At 33.0% G+C, this 17,820-nt stretch overlaps 1 protein-coding gene across 4 annotated transcripts; it reads left to right on the top strand.

Moving 5' to 3' along the window:
* Positions 1–361: 361 nt before the first annotated feature.
* scimp (SLP adaptor and CSK interacting membrane protein) lies at positions 362–17,449 on the top strand. Of its 4 annotated transcripts, XR_012406405.1 has the most exons (7): positions 362–678; positions 2,834–2,909; positions 8,054–8,165; positions 12,927–12,987; positions 13,073–13,155; positions 15,409–15,880; positions 16,997–17,449. XR_012406405.1 is itself a non-coding variant. In XM_068221536.2 (6 exons), exons 3-6 carry the CDS (start codon positions 8,054–8,056, stop codon positions 15,600–15,602), a joined length of 450 nt encoding a protein of 149 aa, XP_068077637.1. In that variant the 5' UTR covers positions 362–678; positions 2,834–2,909; the 3' UTR covers positions 15,603–17,449. The 4 variants fall into 4 exon arrangements, 3 of the variants coding, with proteins under 3 accessions (XP_068077637.1, XP_068077638.1, XP_073807627.1); XM_068221536.2 differs by having other exon boundaries at positions 15,409–17,449; XM_073951526.1 differs by lacking the exons at positions 362–678; positions 2,834–2,909 and adding exons at positions 3,117–3,222; positions 4,643–4,666 and having other exon boundaries at positions 15,409–17,449.
* Positions 17,450–17,820: the final 371 nt, after the last annotated feature.

Here is a 17,820-nt window from a genome sequence, read left to right as displayed (position 1 = left end):
AACAAACAAATAAACAAACAAACTAAAAAATAAATAACTAAATAAATAAATAAATAAACCACGCACTTAGAAACGTTTTTTTTAGTTGAGCCTATTCGACGCCTGGATTCAGTTGTATTAAAAAAAAGGAGAACTACTAATTTAGCTCTCTCTCTCTCTCTCTCTCTCTCTCCCTCTCTCTCTCTTTCTCTTTCTTAACACCCAACGCACAAGCCAACGCAAAATCAATTACCAACCACTGAATATTTCACGTAAACCACACCCACCACGCTACAAAATTAATAAACAAATACAGCGGCAAGTACACAGAAGCCACGCCCACTACAAATGCACATAGGGTCTCACAGCGAATCACATGGCTGGATTCAGTTCTCTACAGAAGAGCAGAAGTGTACTATTTCTGTAGTGCACCCTCAGTCAGTGTCTCTCTCTCTCTCTCTCGAGTTCAGCTCTCCAAAGCAGTTAATAAAAATAAAATATAAAACACTGAAGCGATGGACAAAGCTGACTGACACACTTCTGAGTAATTATAGCAGCAGCTTCTTTGGAAGAAGGACTGATGGGTGGGCAGAGGAACAGGACGATTTGAACAACTTTAGTTCTAGTGGAAATAAACCCACACTTCTGAAATCGGATGAATATGTGGAAAGGCTGATGTGATCGACACCACAGGCAAAGGTAATTAATACTTTAAGGTAATAAAAGGTAATTAATAAATGATACTCTAAATGAAAGGCTTTTGCTCTACATAAATGAAAACAGTGACGAGTTCATTTCTAGTATTTTAAAGAATCAAGATTTTTTCAGAGTGATAAAAAAAATAATAATAAAAATAATCAAATGTTAATTAAGTTTATCTAAAAACTAAACTTATTATTAAGTCCCAGATATGGTTTAGGCAAATTATAATAAACTTTGCCTGAGGAACCACAGTCCTAAAATGTAAAGGCATTTATAAAGTTAATCATGCTGTCATAGAATTTCTATAACAAATGGATCTAAAATAGTATTTTTTTAATAAATATATATTTGAAGTGAGAATCATTAACCCCCCAATATTTTTTTCTTCTGGAAAAAGTCTTATTTGTTTTATTTCTGCTAGAATAAAAGCAGTTTTTATTTTTTTTAAAAACATTTTAAGGCCAAAATTATTAGCCCTTTTAAACTAGACTTTTCAGATAGTCTACAGAACAAAACCATTGTTATACTATAACTTGCCTAATTACCCTGTCCTGCCTAGTTAACCTAATTAACCTAGTTAAGCCTTTACATGTCACTTAAAGCTGTATAGAAATGTCATGAAAAATATCCAGTAAAATATTTTTTTACTGTTATCATGGCAAAGATAAAATAAATCAGTTATTAGAAATGAGTTTTTATAACTTTTATCTTTAGAAATTTGTTGAAATAAAAACTTCTTTCCATTAAACAGAAATTGGTGGGAAAAAACAGGGGGCAAATAATTCAGGGGGGCTAATAATTCTGACTTCAACTGTATTTATGCATGCATGAACCGCACATGCTTTGTTTTACCAAACAAAAAAGTGGATCTAATTGGATTTGCATTGTTAACATTAAATACAAGTTATATTAACATATATAAAAGTTTTAGTTAGGATACTCTCAAAATCATTCAGCATATATCCTCAGATTTTTAACAAAATTTTGCGCAGAAAGAGCAAAAAATGTTCACAGATTCTGTCTGGTCCTACTAATAAGTTCATGTTATTCCTTCTTGTTGTCCCAACACAAATCGATTATTTGGAACCCAGCATTTTTTACAGTGTACATTAACTTTATGTTTATTTATCAATTTCTTATGATTTACTTGCATTAATCAGATTTTATTATTAATTTAATAAAACAATCGCATAATAGTTTATTTGTTTAAATAAACATTTTTTTAATTATAAATAACAATAACAATAATAATAGTATTATAAATATTAATATAGCTATTGTTATTATGAATAGTATTACTACTTTATTTTATTGACTGACAAATGTATTTACTTCTTTTAATCAATAATTCATGCTTTATCTAATGTTGGATAAATATTAATCTTATTTAATCATTATTATTATATTTAGTGTTATTTATGTACATTTTTATTTATCTGATTGTTTTCCATTAATATTTATTTATTTAATATTATATTGTTTGATTATTTGTTTATTATGAACCCAACAATACTATATATATATATATATATATATATATATATATATATATATATATATATATATATATATATATATATATATATATATATATATATATATATATATATATATAATGACAAAAGTTTGTAGGAAGTTTAAATAAATAAATAAAAATAAAATAAAATAAAATGGCAGTTTGTGGGAAGTTTATCTTAATAGTTTAACAATATTATTAAGAAATTTAAAAACAATCTAAATTAAGGACGTCTTTTATTATCATATTTTTGCAACATATTATAAGTTATTATAACCTTTTTTCTTAATCTAACATAAACCTTAAAGATCGCTGAAAATAATGACACTTTATACTTCCTAACTCTGTTAAAAATATTCTGCATTACTTTAAAAAAATATTAACACAAATTAATTTTCAAAAAACAGAAAGTCACTGGAGTGAAACGCACTTGGTCGCATCACAAGAGCCAGTGCTAAGAAAAGAACCACACACAGGAAGTCAGCGTTAATCGCATATAAAACTTGTTCGCTCGCAGGATGAGTGCTGTGAGCATGATGAATTGAGATAAATCTGAAATATAACAAATGAAAACGACTGTGTTTGGTTTTCTGTCATTAAAAACAAACACAGTTAAAAATCTCCCTCTCCACCCAGGAAACACAGCTGACTGGAAATCTTCAAGAGCATGTGTTTGAACAGAGCTGAAAAGGAGAAATAGGAGGAAGTTGCAGTAAGTTTTTTTATTAAAAATGACATAAACAATGTACTTTAAAGGGGACCTATTATGCAAAAATCACTTCATTAAAGGGTTTTAACACAGTTATGTGGAAATAATGTGCGAATACAGTCATTGTCTGGTGTAATTAACTCTATTTTTTATAATCACACCATAAAAACAATCTACAGATTGACATTCTACCTTTGTACATCTCATCAGGGGGGAAAGTTCTGCCCATCAGTGATCTCTCCCTAATTAGCATAAACAGCCCTGAGTGAGAAGCAGCCGTCCACCATTAGAGTTTTCACACAGTACTAAAGACAATGTGAGTGACTAATAGTTGGGATGCACTGACATGACAGTTCCTGGCAGAAACCAATAAACCCAAGAAAGAGGAAAGCAAGGCCGAAAATCAAAACATCGAAATATTCATTCATTTTCCTTTGGCTCAGTCCCTTTAATTAACAGTGATTATCACAGCAGAATAAACTGCCGACTTATCCAGCATATGCTTTACACAGCAAATACCTTTCCAGCTGCAACCTAGTACTGGGAAACATCTACACTCATTCACAGTCATACACTAAGTTCAATTTAGTTTATTCAATTCACCTATACCGCATGTCATTGGACTGTGTGGGAAACTGGACCAACCCAAGGAAACCCACAATAACACCGGGAGAACATGCAAACTTCACACAGAAATGACAACTGGCCCATCTGGGACTCGAACCAGGAACCTTCTTGCTGTGAGGTGACAGTGCTAACCACTGAGCCACCAGGTCCCCCAACACTGATAAAAATCATGCCAATTCTTAGTACCATAATATGGTTCTGACTGTGTACTAACCTTACTAAAATAAAGGCTTTGCAATTGCATAAATTGTTATTAAAGTTTCAAAGAATAAATCGAGAACAAATTATAAAAAAAAAAAATATTTAGCAAGAATAGGTTATCACTTTTGTGGATGAGGACTTATTACAGTAAAAAGTAGCAAATTTTGCACACTAATGTTATCATGTTTAAATATCATTAAAACTTTATTGTAAAATGATTATTATATACACTACTGGTCAAAAGTGTAGGGTCAGTTATTTTTTTTTTTACATTTTTATTTTTTTAATGAATACTATTCTGTTCATCAAGGTGGCATTTATTAAACCTAAAAAAATGTAATTAATAAATATTTAATAACATTGAAAAAAACCGCTTTCTTCTTGTATGTAGTTTCAAATTAAATTATTATTCCAGTCATTACTGCTTTTATTTTAATAATAATAAAATTATTATTATTATTATTATTATTATTATTATTATTATTATTATTATTATTATTATTATTATTAATAGTAATAATAATAATAATAATAATAATAATTATTATTATTATTATTATTATTATTATTATTATTATTATTATTATTATTATTAATTAATTATAGAATAATTTCTGAGGGATTATGTGACTTTGAAGACTGGATTAATGAAGCAGAAAATTAATCTTTAAAATCACTGGAATAAATTTTTAAATGATAAACTACTTTTGAACAGATATTTTATAGTGCAATAACATTTCACAATTTTACCATTTTACTGTATTTTTGATTAAATAAATGCATTCTTGGTGAGCAGAAGAAGCTTATTTTAAAACTTTTAAAAATTATACTGACCCAAAACTTTTGACCAGTAGGCTTACATCATGCTGACGATCAAAAACAAAATGTTTTGATTGTCTTTTTGGCAGGGGCGGCCTTAACCAATAAGCGAGGTAAATAGCCACTTAGGACCATGTGGAATTAGGGGTACCCAACCGATGCAAAGACACCTATATTAATCATTTAGCTCTTTTATGAATTTTCTATCACATGTTGTAAAATCTGTCTATTTTTAGATTTAAGACTTTACTGTTATTACTTCTTTTCAAAATCAGGGGCCCCTAAGAATAGTGAAACATTCCTTCTGTACTGTGCATGCAAATATTAAAATCTAATTACAAATATGGCTCATTCTGAAAACGTACTCCTATATACATTTTTGGAGAGCGCCAAATACATCACAGGAGCTACATTTTTTGTACTTTTTGCAAATACACCAGAGGCCACTGTTTACAATTTTTGAGAGCTCAAATTTCTCTCGTGAGTGCCATTCGCGGCTGCTTTTCTTGTGTAAATCCACCAGAGGCAACTGTTGACTGACTGACTGATCGACTGACTCACCCCCTCCTTCCCTAAACCCACCTAGTAGTATTTTCAAAAGCACCGACTGACCCAACCACCCACTTCCCTAAACCCAACCGACAGTTTTAAAAAGCAATCCAGAAAAAGAAAAGCCGTCCTCCTTAATTTTATATTTTGGCTTTTGTTTGAAGTCTTATCTGCTTTTTTTTTGCCACATTTGAACCCTATCATCGTGGTCAACTTCTCTTTGCGTCCGCCGATGTATATGGTGAGCCACTGGACAAACTAGTAACAGAGGAAAAGCCGTCCGTATGGAGGAATACGGTCAGCTGATGACTTTATTTTTTCAATTTATTTTTTTATTTTACAGATAAAGGTTTCACTTAAAATATATTTTAACATGCGGTTTGTTTACAAAAAAAACAACAAAAACACAGAATCTACAGAGAAAAAAAATATCTGTAGAGAAAGAGAGTGTTTTGAGTTTTAATGCTAGGTTTGCATACCTGGGTTTGCTTAGGGCCCCCAAATCAAGTCCGCCCCTGCTTCTGAGTACACGTGAAAATACATGAATGACACTCCTCATAAAGCTTGAGAAGCATACAGTTTCTATGATCAATATAGTTTGTAAAATGTTGCAAATTAAAAAAACAGCATGGGATGAAGATGCCATGAGCGTTGGAGTAGATGAAAAGTAAATATAAAAGTGTAGTCTAATCACAAATATGGCTCATTCGGAAAACGTATATATATATATATATATATATATATATATATATATATATATATATATATATATATATATATATATATATATATGTGTGTGTGTGTGTGTGTATATATATATATATATATAGAAAGAGAGAGAGAGAGAGAGAGGGAGAGAGAGAGATTGATAGGTAACTAGATAGAAAAGACAGAAATTGATTGATCTGTGCAACAGCCACCGATCAGCTGCAGACACTTTCGGTGTGAAAAGCAAACACCTGATGCTGCTTCTGCTCTACCTATGCACTGTGCACACACTGCTTCAGCTCTGCTTGTGCGTGCATGTGAAGGCATCAGTCTCTGCATCCACCGTGGTCTGGATCAGTTTGCGTGCACGCTGCTATTTTCCACATTCAAGTAGCATAGTGATCTTTATATTATGTTTATATTGATTTATATTTTTATAGTCGCAAAGAAGTGCAGAATAGATCAGAGTAGATGGAACATTGCATACAAGCAGCTTCTGACAAACACGTGCAGGCTGCTGTTTCCAACCCAGGCTCATACTGATTACGGACCCCAATATAGATTTTTGAAGAGAAAAAATACGTCCCAGGAACTACGTTTTTTTACTGTGTTTGTTTTCTCAAATCCACCAGAGGCCACAAAAATCACAAATCACAAATATGGCTGATTAACTGTACGTTGTCTGTGAGCTTACTTTTTATTTAACCCAGGCTCATTCTGAAAATGTACCACTATTTACTTTTCTGGAGAGTACCAAAAACGTCCCAGGAGCTACGTTTTTTGCAGTTTTTGTTTTCACAAATCCATTAGAGACCGCTGTGTATGCATTCCACCAGAAATCCACCAGAGGCCGCTGTCAACTGACTGATTTATTGACTGATTAACCAACTGATCCCCCTGCCCTCCCCTTCTCTAAACCCAACCGCAGTATTTTAAAAAGCAACCCAGCAAAAGAAAAGGGGGCGAGGGGCCTGATTTTTACCACATTTTCAGATTTTACCACATTCTTACCCTGCTATTTAGTTCTTTAGCTACTGGGCAAACAGGTAACAGCGGAAAAGCCATCCATATGGTAAGTAGTAAGTCAGTAGTAGTAAGTAGTCAGCTAGGAAGCAAGAAAAGGAACAGCATCATATCACCCCGTATCATTTATTTTAAAGATGAAATGCAGCCATACATACGTCTGGCTTTATAATTCACAATCTCCGTAAACGTATATAGGGCTACATTTTTAGAATGAGCCTATGTTGGCTGTTTTTGTTTGCGTCATCACAACATACTGTTTCCGTGGCTGAAAAACAAATTTTTGGTGGCTAAATATTCGGTTCATCCCTGGCTAACAGTATTATAAATGTTGAGTTTGTAGCTCTGCCCTTTTTGTAAAGAATTTAAAGTCACCACAGCACAATTTGGATCAAAATCTAAAAGGGGCAGATTCACAGAGTTATAAAAAATTATTTGGGTAGTATTTTGAGGTGAAACTTCACATACAGACTCTGGGGACAGCAGATTTAATTTAATTTTGGTTGATTTAATTTAGATCCTGTGAAAATAGGTCTTTTGTGTAGGGTAAAACTAACAAACAATAAATAAAAATAATAAAATAAAAACAGTCTTTCTAAATACATTCTCCAAAAACTCCCAGAAGATTCCAGATATGCCAGAAATCGTCAGATTTCTGACACAAGATTTAAGTCAGTTCTGATTTATCCACATATTGACCGAAGGAATGTTAGGAGAGGACCACAACAGAAGAATACATTTTCTTGCTAGATACATACAAAAGTGTAACACAGATTCTAGTCCATGACTAAGGTGTAGAGCAGTTTTACAATCCAGAGGATAAATAACTGGAGATAGGGCAAAAGGTTTACCAATAAACTTTTGTACTAATTTGTGGATTTCTTTCCAGTATGTCTTAATCATTTCACAGCCCAAGAATATATGCATCACAGTACGTTGGTTTTGCTTTTAAAACAACATTGAGAACCTTTAGGATATATCTTTTGTTAGATGAACCGGTGTTAAAGAAGTTCTGTAAAAGAGTTTAAAATTTTGCTCATGATTTGATATTGTGGCACCTTTGGTAATTTAAATTCCTATGTCAAAAATCTGATGTAATTCTCAAATCCTCTGTAGTCTTCATGATCGAAAACCAATGTTCTGAATAGCAGGGAATAGGTCCCCTTTAATCTGTTGGTGATGTCATTGAATCTGACAGCTGCCTTTATTTTATTTTATAGATGGATTTCTTACAAAAGAACTTCTGGGCTGTTTTAATCCTAGCCATCATTCTGGTGTCTGTGATCATAGTGATTATTTTCATCTTCATCAACATTTGTCTCCGCAGAAGAGGTAAAATACATCTGACAGCTGTATATACATGGTGAAAAAAATACCTGTAATTCAGTGTTTCTCAACCACATTCCTGGATGACACCAGATCTGCACGTTTTCCATGTCTCCTTAACCAAACACACCTGATTCATATCATCAGCTCATTAGACTGAAAGAACTGTAATGGGTGTGACAGACAAAGGAGACAAAAACATGCAATGTCGGTAGTCATGAATGTGGTTGAGAAACACTGTGTTAATAAATAGGTTCTGTATTTTGTTAAGTTTTTTTTTTTTAACGTTCTTTACAGTTGTGAATTGCTTCATGGGACCTTGATTTCTGCTCTGTATACTTTATATGTTGAAAATCAACTGTGCAGCTTAACACATTGACTTTTATAGACATTTTAGTATGATATACAAAATAAACATGATATATTTTACAATAGAAATAAAGAAGTGAGTCTTTAAAATAACAGAATAAGTGCTAGTAGTTTGTTTTCAGGGCTTTGTACTGTAATTTACAACAACAAATGACTTCAACAATAGTAAAAAATATCAATAAATTCACATTTCAATTTTTCAAACTTCATCAGCTCTTGCACTGTAAAACCCAAAAAGTAAAGATAACTCAAACCATTTGAGGAAACCGATTGCTACAAACCATTTGAGTAAAAAAAAAAATAAATAAATAATCTATTTGAGTACTGTGAACTTTTACTACTTTTAATTTGAAGTAATGAGGTATTTAATTAACTTATTACCTTTAACACTGAGTTCAAAACTCTTTTTTAATGAGTAGAATTAACTTTCAGTCAATTTTGAGTGAGCTACACTCATTTCATTTGATAAAGTTGACTGTTGGGTTTGACAGTGTGGAGGAAAGACAGAGATCCCATAATCCAATTCAAAAACATGAATAAATGGGAGAAAATAAATATTAATCTCAAAATATTGAAAACTGTTAATTTCTAGATAGGTTTTACAGGCTGGTCTGCACACAAGTGTATAAATACAGTTGAAGCCAGAACTATTAGCCCCCTATGAAATTTTTCTTTTTACATTTTTTTCCCCAAATGATGTTTAACAGAGCAAAGAAATTTTCACAGTATGTCTGATAATATTTTTTTCTTCTGGAGTAAGTCTTATTTGTTTTATTTTGGCTAGAATAAAAGCAAGTTTTAATTTTTTAAACACCATTTTAAGGACAAAATTATTAGCCCCTTTCCATAGTCTGCAGAACAAACCATCAGTATACAACAACTTGCCTAATTACCCTAACCTGCCTAGTTAATCTAATTAACCTAGTTAAGCCTTTAACTGCCACTTTAAGCTGTATAGAAGTGTCTTGAAAAATATCCAGTCAAATATTATTTGCTGTCATCATGGCCAAGATAAAATAAATTAATTATTAGAAATGAGTTATTAAAACTATTATGTTTAGAAATGTGTTGAAAAAATCTGTTAAACCGAAAACAAGGAAAAAATAAACAAGGGGGCTAATAATTCAAGGGGCTAATAATTCAAGGGGGGTAATAATTCAAGGGGGCTAATAATTCTGACTTAAACTGTATGTCAAACAATGTGTTTTAATGGCTGTGGCTAACCACAAAGTATATGTGACATCTGAAATTTGTCGTGATACAAAACAGCAGGTCAAAGCGAGTCAGTTTTTCTTTTGCTAAAAACTGAAGTGCAAAACACACTGCTGCAAAAACAACCTTGTGATTTCACATAAATAGATTTAGAAACCTACCAAGAAATAAGCCACAATTATTACCACTTCCTTATATGACTATGGTCTCTGCATTCATTATAACAGATTGACTTATTGTACATACAGTAGCTTCCATCAGTTAATGTATATACTCACACGAACAATGAACAACATATTCATTAGAGTATTTATTTCTTTTTTTATGTTAGTTATTGAACATAAAGTCATTGTCACTGAGGATATCAAGCACAACTTTGGGTTTTAATAACGCATTAGTAAATGTTGAACTATTATTAATAAACGCTTTGTTCACTGTTGTTTTGTTCATTCTTGGTAAATACATTAACTATCATTAACTAATGGAATTATTGTGAGGTGTGATCGACATAAAATAACCCATTTGATACCAGATACAGCTGAAATTAGCCCTCTTGTATATTTTATTTCCCAACTTCTGTTTAATGGAGTGAAGATTTTTTCAACACATTTCTTATCATAATAGTTTTAATTACTCATTTCTAATAACTGATTTATTTTATCTTTGCCATGATGACTAGATAATAGTTCTCTAGATATTTTTCAAGACACTTCTATACAGTTTAAAGTGACATTTAAAGGCTTAACTAGGTTAATTAGGTTAACCAGGCAAGTTAGAGTATTAGACAAATAAAAAAAAAGGGTTAAGGCTTAAAAAGTTTTAAAATGTCTTAAATCTTAAAAGCTAAGTTTTGGGCCTTAAAAAGTCTAAAATTTGCTTAAAAAGTCTTAAATATTATGAAAAAAACAAAAACAAATTTTAGGCCTTAAAAGTCTAAAATCCACTGAAAAAGTCGTAAATCCACTGAAAAAGCTCATTTTTAGGCCTTAAAAAGTCTTAAATTTGCTTAAAAAGTCTTAAATCTACTACAAAATCTAAAATTTAGGCCTTAAAAAGTCTTAAATCCACAGAAAAATCTTAAATCTACTTAAAAAGCTCAAATTTAGGCCTAAAGAAGTCTTAAATCCACTGAAAAATCTAAATCTACAGAAAAAGTTTAATTTTAGGCCTGAAAATGTCTTAAATCTACTGAAAAAGCTCAAAGTTAGGCCTTAAAAAGTCTTAAATCTACTGAAAATTCTAAATATACTGAAAAAGCTCAAATTTAGGCCTTAAGAAGTTGTAAATCCACTGGAAAATCCTCAATCTACTGAAAAAGCTATATTTTAAGCCTTAAAAAGTCTTAAATCTTCTGAAAAAACCAATATTTTAGGCATTAAAAACTCTTAAATCTACCGAAAATTTAATTTTAGGCCTTGAAAAGTCTTTAATCTACTGAAATGTTGTGTTGTAGGTCTTAAATCTTTCTTTAACAGATCTTAATATTCCTTTGTTCATGTATAGCTACCCAATCAGGGGTGCATTTCTGAAAACCCTCGTTAGTCGCAAGTTCCATCGTTACAAACATTGTTCGTTGTTTGGCATTTCCCAAATGCGTCGTTCCATCGAATATTCGCAAACTGGATCGCAAACTTGTACGCTTTCAACTACACCTCTGGAGCTGTAGTTAGAAGCATAGTTCCTGGCTCTGTTCTATTCTCAGTTATCCCCCCATTACCCTATTAGTTTCGAACGTTCCAACATTTAAATCAGGAATGATTTAAAAAAAACATTAAGGTCATCTCTCTTAGGTGTAATTTGCTTTTAAAGTATTTTTACAGTTCAGTTATAGCGATCTTTATATTGACAATTGTACTCACTTTTGCAGTGCACTTTGAAAAAATGAATGACATTGCCGTGGCTCATGACGAAAGCTATAGGTGACCTATTATTTAAAAGCAGAATTTACGTTACATCTACAAAGCTTGTAAAAACAAAAATATATATGTCATATGGCGAGGCAGTGGCGCAGTAGATAGTGCTGTCACCTCACAGCAAGAAGGTCGCTGGGTCGCTGGTTCGAACCTCGGCTCAGTTGCCGTTTCTGTGTGGAGTTTGCATGTTCTCCCTGCCTTCGCGTGGGTTTCCTCCGGGTGCTCCGGTTTCCCCCACAGTCCAAAGACATGTGGTACAGGTGAATTGGGTAGGCTAAATTGTCCGTAGTGTATGAGTGTGTGTGTGAATGTGTGTGGGGATGTTTCCCAGAGATGGGTTGCGGCTGGAAGGGCATCCGCTGCGTAAAAACTTGCTGAATAAGTTGGCGGTTCATTCTGCTGTGGCGACCCCGGATTAATAAAGGGACTAAGCCGACAAGAAAATGAATGAATGAATAAATGTCATATGTTAACGCTTTTAATTGTTTTTTTATTAAGTATCTGTACTGTATATGACATGGGCCTGCTGGTTAGAACTTTTCTGCAGTGATTTGCATGTGTCAAATTGTAAAAGTAGACTTTTACAACTTTTACATCAATGTTTTCAAAGTGCACTGCGAAGGGAGCGCAATTGTAAACATGAAGATTCCTAAAACTGAACTGTAAAATTCTTTGAAATCAAATTACACTTAAGATTGATGACTTTAATGAGTTTTCTTTTTCAAATTCCTCCTAGATTAAATGTAGTGGAGATAGGGGAGATAACTTGGAATAGAACACAGCCAGGAACTATGTTTCTAATAACAACTCTAGAGGTCTAGTTGCAAGCATACAAGGTTGTGAAACTTTGTTGGAACGATGGATTTGGCCAAATCATCAAACTATGTTTGTAACGATGTAACTTGCGACCTTAGTTGGCTAACGATGGTTTTCAGAAATCACCCCTGAACTATATTTGTTTATTTAAAATATTTTTATTTTAGACTGAAATAATGGACAGCTATGTTTTGTTCTGTTCTTGGTAAGGGTCATAGGTTTTGTGAATGAATATTTTTAAAAATAAATAAACAAATATTCAAACAAAATTATTATTATTGTAATATTACATTTATTAACTCAATTTTAATAGGGCAGCTGAAAATCTTTTCTTACTGGTATATTTGATAAAATTCTTAGCATTTAGCATTTCACTGGAGGGGGAATTTTGTGACTTGATTCATTTTGTTTCTGATTTTAATCCTTGGGTCTTTGTTTCCTCTTTTTTTTTTTGCAGCTTCTTGGTACAGTACACAAGCAAAAACAAATCATTATGGTCACTCAGACTCAAAACCAGTGTAAGTGGGTTCAGCTGATTTAAGACCACATCCTTTTTCAAAACCAAAAAGTTTTAATTTACTTTTTATATTTTTTACAATAAAGGGACAACCAAGCACATAACAAAGACCTAGGAAATGAAAAACCACCCTTACCTCCAAGAGATCAATTCCTGTCCACAAACTCTGGTGGGTATTTTCATTATTCTTTTATTTTCGGTTCTCCTACACTGACTTTGTTTTTATGAACAATCATATGAATAAAGAAGAAAAATAATAAGTTGGAAAGCAAATACATACAAAGCAACGCCACAGAAGTGCTGATTTCATGCCATGTCATAATTGCATGTATTTTGAGAGGATAACATGATCATACTCCAAACTGTTCATGTGACTGGACACTGAGCTTTCTATAGTAACACTATCAACACACAAACACAATGGTAACATAAATGAATCTGTGGGAGTTAGGTTATGTAGCCGTCATGTCATAAAGGTCATAGTTCTACAACAAAAAAACAGGCTGTACATTGTAAAAAGTGCTTTACAAATAAGGGAGTAAATCTGTTGCCTTTAAAGTGACGTTAACTGTTCTTAAAAATGGTGAGTAACTAAAATGTGAAGAAATGTTGAAGCTTGAAGTCTGTGTGAACCACAAGGTGCTGAGACTTTAACTTCAGTATGTTGATGTACAGTTGGAGTCAGAATTATTAGCCCCCCTGAATTATTCGCCCCCTATTTATTTTTCCCCCAATATCTGTTTAACGGAGAGCAGATTTTTTTCAACACATTTCTAGTTTTATGAAGCATTTCTAATAACTGGTTTATTTTTATCTTTGCCATGAAGACAGTAAATATTTGACTAGATATTTTTCAAGACACTTCTATACAGCTTAAAGTGACATTTAAAGGCTTAACTAAGTTAATTAGGTTAGCTAGGCAGGTTAGGGTAATTAGGCAAGTTATTGTATAATGATGGTTTGTTCTGTAGACTATCAAAAAAATATAGCTTAAAGGGGCTAGTAATATTAACCTTAAAATGGTTTTTAAAAAAAATAAAAACTGCTCAGTGCTCTTATTCTAGCTTAAATAAAACAAATAAGACTTTCTCCAGAAGAAAAAATATTATAGGAAATACTGTGAAAAATTCCTTGCTCTGTTAAACATCATTTGGGACTGCATTTCCTTGTTGTAAAGTAATTTTGTTGTAACTCAATTTTTTTATAAGTATACACTGAAAAAAATGCAGGGTTCAACACATTATTACTTTATCTTGTCACAACATAAATCGATTAGGTCAACTTTTAGTGTTTTTACACATTTAAATGGACTGAACCAGAAATAATTGTGTTGTTTTAATTCACTTGAAAAAAGTAGTTTGAACAAATCATTTTTTGTGTAGTTCATTTACTTTAGTATATTAAGGCAACAGGTTACTCACCAGTGTTAGTTTTGACAGCAAATTTGGATTTAGTCCTAGTCCGTTATCTAAAATTCCATTTTATTTTATTCATATTTTAGTCTTCTGAATCATTTTAGTTTTAGTCTAAATTTCATAAGATTTTAGTTGCCTAAATCTACTCTATATGAAGTTGATTCAAATGTGTTTGGTTTAATTGTAATTTAATTAAAATATTGTAAACATTTATTTTTTCGAAATATTTGAACTTAAAAATAAGTATTTTCATAGTGATGGGTTGCGGCTGGAAAGTCAGCCGCTGTGTAAAACATATGCTGGATAAGTTGGCGGTTCATTCCGCTGTGGCGACCCCAGATTAATAAAGGGACTAAGCCAAAAAGAAAATGAATGAATGAATATAAAATATTAAAATATGGAATATATTTTTAGATTCATTCATTCATTTTCTTTTCGGCATAGTCCCTTTATTAATCAGTTAATCCATGCCCATAGCAAACCCATAGGTGTGCTATGGACGTGCTTTTTCTCGAAGTGACCTGACTGGTAAAATTTATTTCTTTACTCCTAAATAATGTAAAGTAGATCATGATACGCCCTATTACATGGTCTAAGTATATATTATTACAATCTGGCCAAATACTACATTTGACATATGGCCCAAGTTTTGTGTGCCGCCTCAAAGACGGTGCCACCTCTGCCAAACCCCGACCATGTTTGGCCCACATGCTGTATGCCAGTGTCAAATAAATGCCTGCTGTGCCAGTTTTCTGCCAAATCTGGGCCAGAAATCTTTGCTACCTAGGAGGTGATGTAAAAAAAACATTGATCCATTTAAGTGGAAGTGACTAACTGCAAACTTTACATGTTTATATCACTTTTATATCTTCTAAACATGAATTTTGTCACTGATAGCTTATAGAAGTCCTTTAAAAATGTTATTTTTATTTCACTGGAACTTTAAAAACAACTATAAATCTAATTCTGCAGCAGAAGTGTAAACTGTTTGATGTCTGAATTTACAGTGGGTGCCAGTTACGAAGATATACCGACTGTGCCGGACTACGTGGAGATTGAAGATTCAACACCAGCTTTTCCCCAACAGCCTGTCTTCATTCCAGAGTACGCTGTGGAGATAAAAAGTCAGGATGAAGAAAGCGAGGATTACGATGATGTTGAAAACCCTGACGACAGCGAGGATTACGATGATGTTGGATAGAGGGCATATCAACAGTAACTCTATACTTTAGCTTTAGCTGGACATATAAAAGAACCCAGATATCAGCTGTACATTTACTAAGTCATTATTTGAGCAGAAACAAGTACTATCTGTGCAATCTATTACAAGTGTGATTACATTCTCTAAAGCGATGCAATCTTTCACTTCCTATTTTTACGAAGGAAATACGTCTAACTGAAATATCATTTTAACTGGTAATTTTCTCATGAAGTGGTTTCGAAATCTCAAAAAAAAAAAAATATTGTGGAAACCCCATGGTCTTAAATAGTGTAACAGAGTTTCTGTCTTGCTTCTACACTACCTGACAAAAGTCTTGTTCAAGTTTTAGGAGGAACAAATAATAACTTTACTTCTAGTTGATCATTTGGAATCGGAAGTGGCTGATATGAAAGGCAAAGGCCTCTAGATTACGCTTATTTCACCAAAATAAAATTTAATCATGCCTTGATTTTTTACCATTTAATTAGGACAGTAGGGTCTGACTTTGATAAACAAAAATCTTGTCACTTAACAGAAATAATGGACAGTATAGAATATAAAGTCATGGTGCAGTAGAAACATATTTAATATTGTGTATGACTCCCATGAGCTTGGAGAACAGCATCCATACATCTCTGCATGACTCAAATAACTTAATAATAAAGTCATCTGGAATGGCAAAAAAATTTTCTTGCAGGACTCCCAGAGTTCATCGAGATTCTTTGGATTCATCTTCAATGCCTCCTTCATCTTACCCCAGACATGCTCGATAATGTTCATTATCTGGTGACTGGGCTGGCCAATCCTTGAGCACCTTGACCTTTTTTGCTTTCAGGAGCTTTGATGTGGAGGCTGAAGTATACATATACCCTCTTCTGTGGTTTGTAATGTAATGGGCTGCACAAATGTCTTGATACCTCAGGCTGTTGATGTTGCCATCCACTCTGCAGATTTCTCGCACACTTCCATTCTGAAAGTAACACCAAACCATGATTTTTCCTTCACCAAACTTGACTGATTTCTCTGAGAATCTTGCGTCCATGTGGATTCCAATAGGTCTTCTGCAGTATTTGTAATGCAGTTCAACAGATGATTCATCAGAAAGATCTACCTTCTGCCACTTTTCCAAATGATCGATGAAGTCAAGTTATTATTTGTTGCTCTTACAACTGGGATCGACGACAAGACTTTTGTCAGGTTGTGTACAGTTCAAATATCTAAACATTCTTAAATCTAGAAGCATTTTCAAGACTCAATTCCTGGAGGGCCGCTGCCCTACACAGTTTAGTTCCAACCCTGCTTCAACACACTAACCTATAGGTTTCAAACAAGCCTGAATTACTTAATTAGTTTGATCAGGTGTGTTTAATTAGGGTTGGAATTAAACCGTGCAGGGCTGCGGCCCTCCAGGAAATGAGTTTGACATATCTGGCCTAAATGAAGTGAGTTTCTCCTTTCAACATAATTTTAAGCTGAATATTTAACTTGTTTTAATGAAAATGTTGCTTAATTTTGACCATTTTCTTCTGAAAACAAAACTTTTAATGCTTCAAGAGAAGATTTCTTCGTGGTTTAAGAATTTTGAGATATTTGGACAACAAAGTCCACAAAGACACAACTCTAAGAAAGAAGCTGTAAAATATTGTCATGAAAAGTAAATCACAAAAGTATGAAAACAGAATCATTGAGCACATTATCCGTGTGCTTATAAGTCAATATTACAGCATTTGTAGCTGCAGATATAAACTGCTTACTAATGTTTATTAATGTAGAGTTAATGCTTAACAGATACAGGTATTCAATTCACTAGATGCTAATGCTTAATAAATGATTCATTGTGTAGTTAATATAAAGGGCTCTATTTTGACGGTCCATGCGCAGAGCGCAAAACGCAGGGCGCAAACGCTTTCAGGGCGTGTCAGAATGCGTTTTTGCTAATTTAAGGACGGGAAAATCTGCTTTGTGCCGTGGCGCATGGTCTAAAAGGGTTGAGTTTATTTTCTTAATGAGTTATAGGTGTGTTTTGAGAATAAACCAATTAGAGTCTCATTTCCCATTCCCTTTAAGAGCCAGCTGCGTCACGCCAAGAGCGCATTCGCTATTTAGAGGAAGCAAAGTAAGTCTAAGTGGGAAAAAAATGAGCATTTCACAAGCAAACAGTTAACAGTTTTTTTTTAGAGCATCTACTACATGAGAATGAGAAGTAATGGATCTACTT

The sequence above is a fragment of the Danio rerio genome, chromosome 5, assembly GCF_049306965.1.
Source record: "Danio rerio strain Tuebingen ecotype United States chromosome 5, GRCz12tu, whole genome shotgun sequence".
NCBI lineage: Eukaryota > Metazoa > Chordata > Actinopteri > Cypriniformes > Danionidae > Danio > Danio rerio.
Note: the sequence above shows the minus strand (reverse complement) of the source record. Positions and strands in the feature narration are given on the sequence as shown.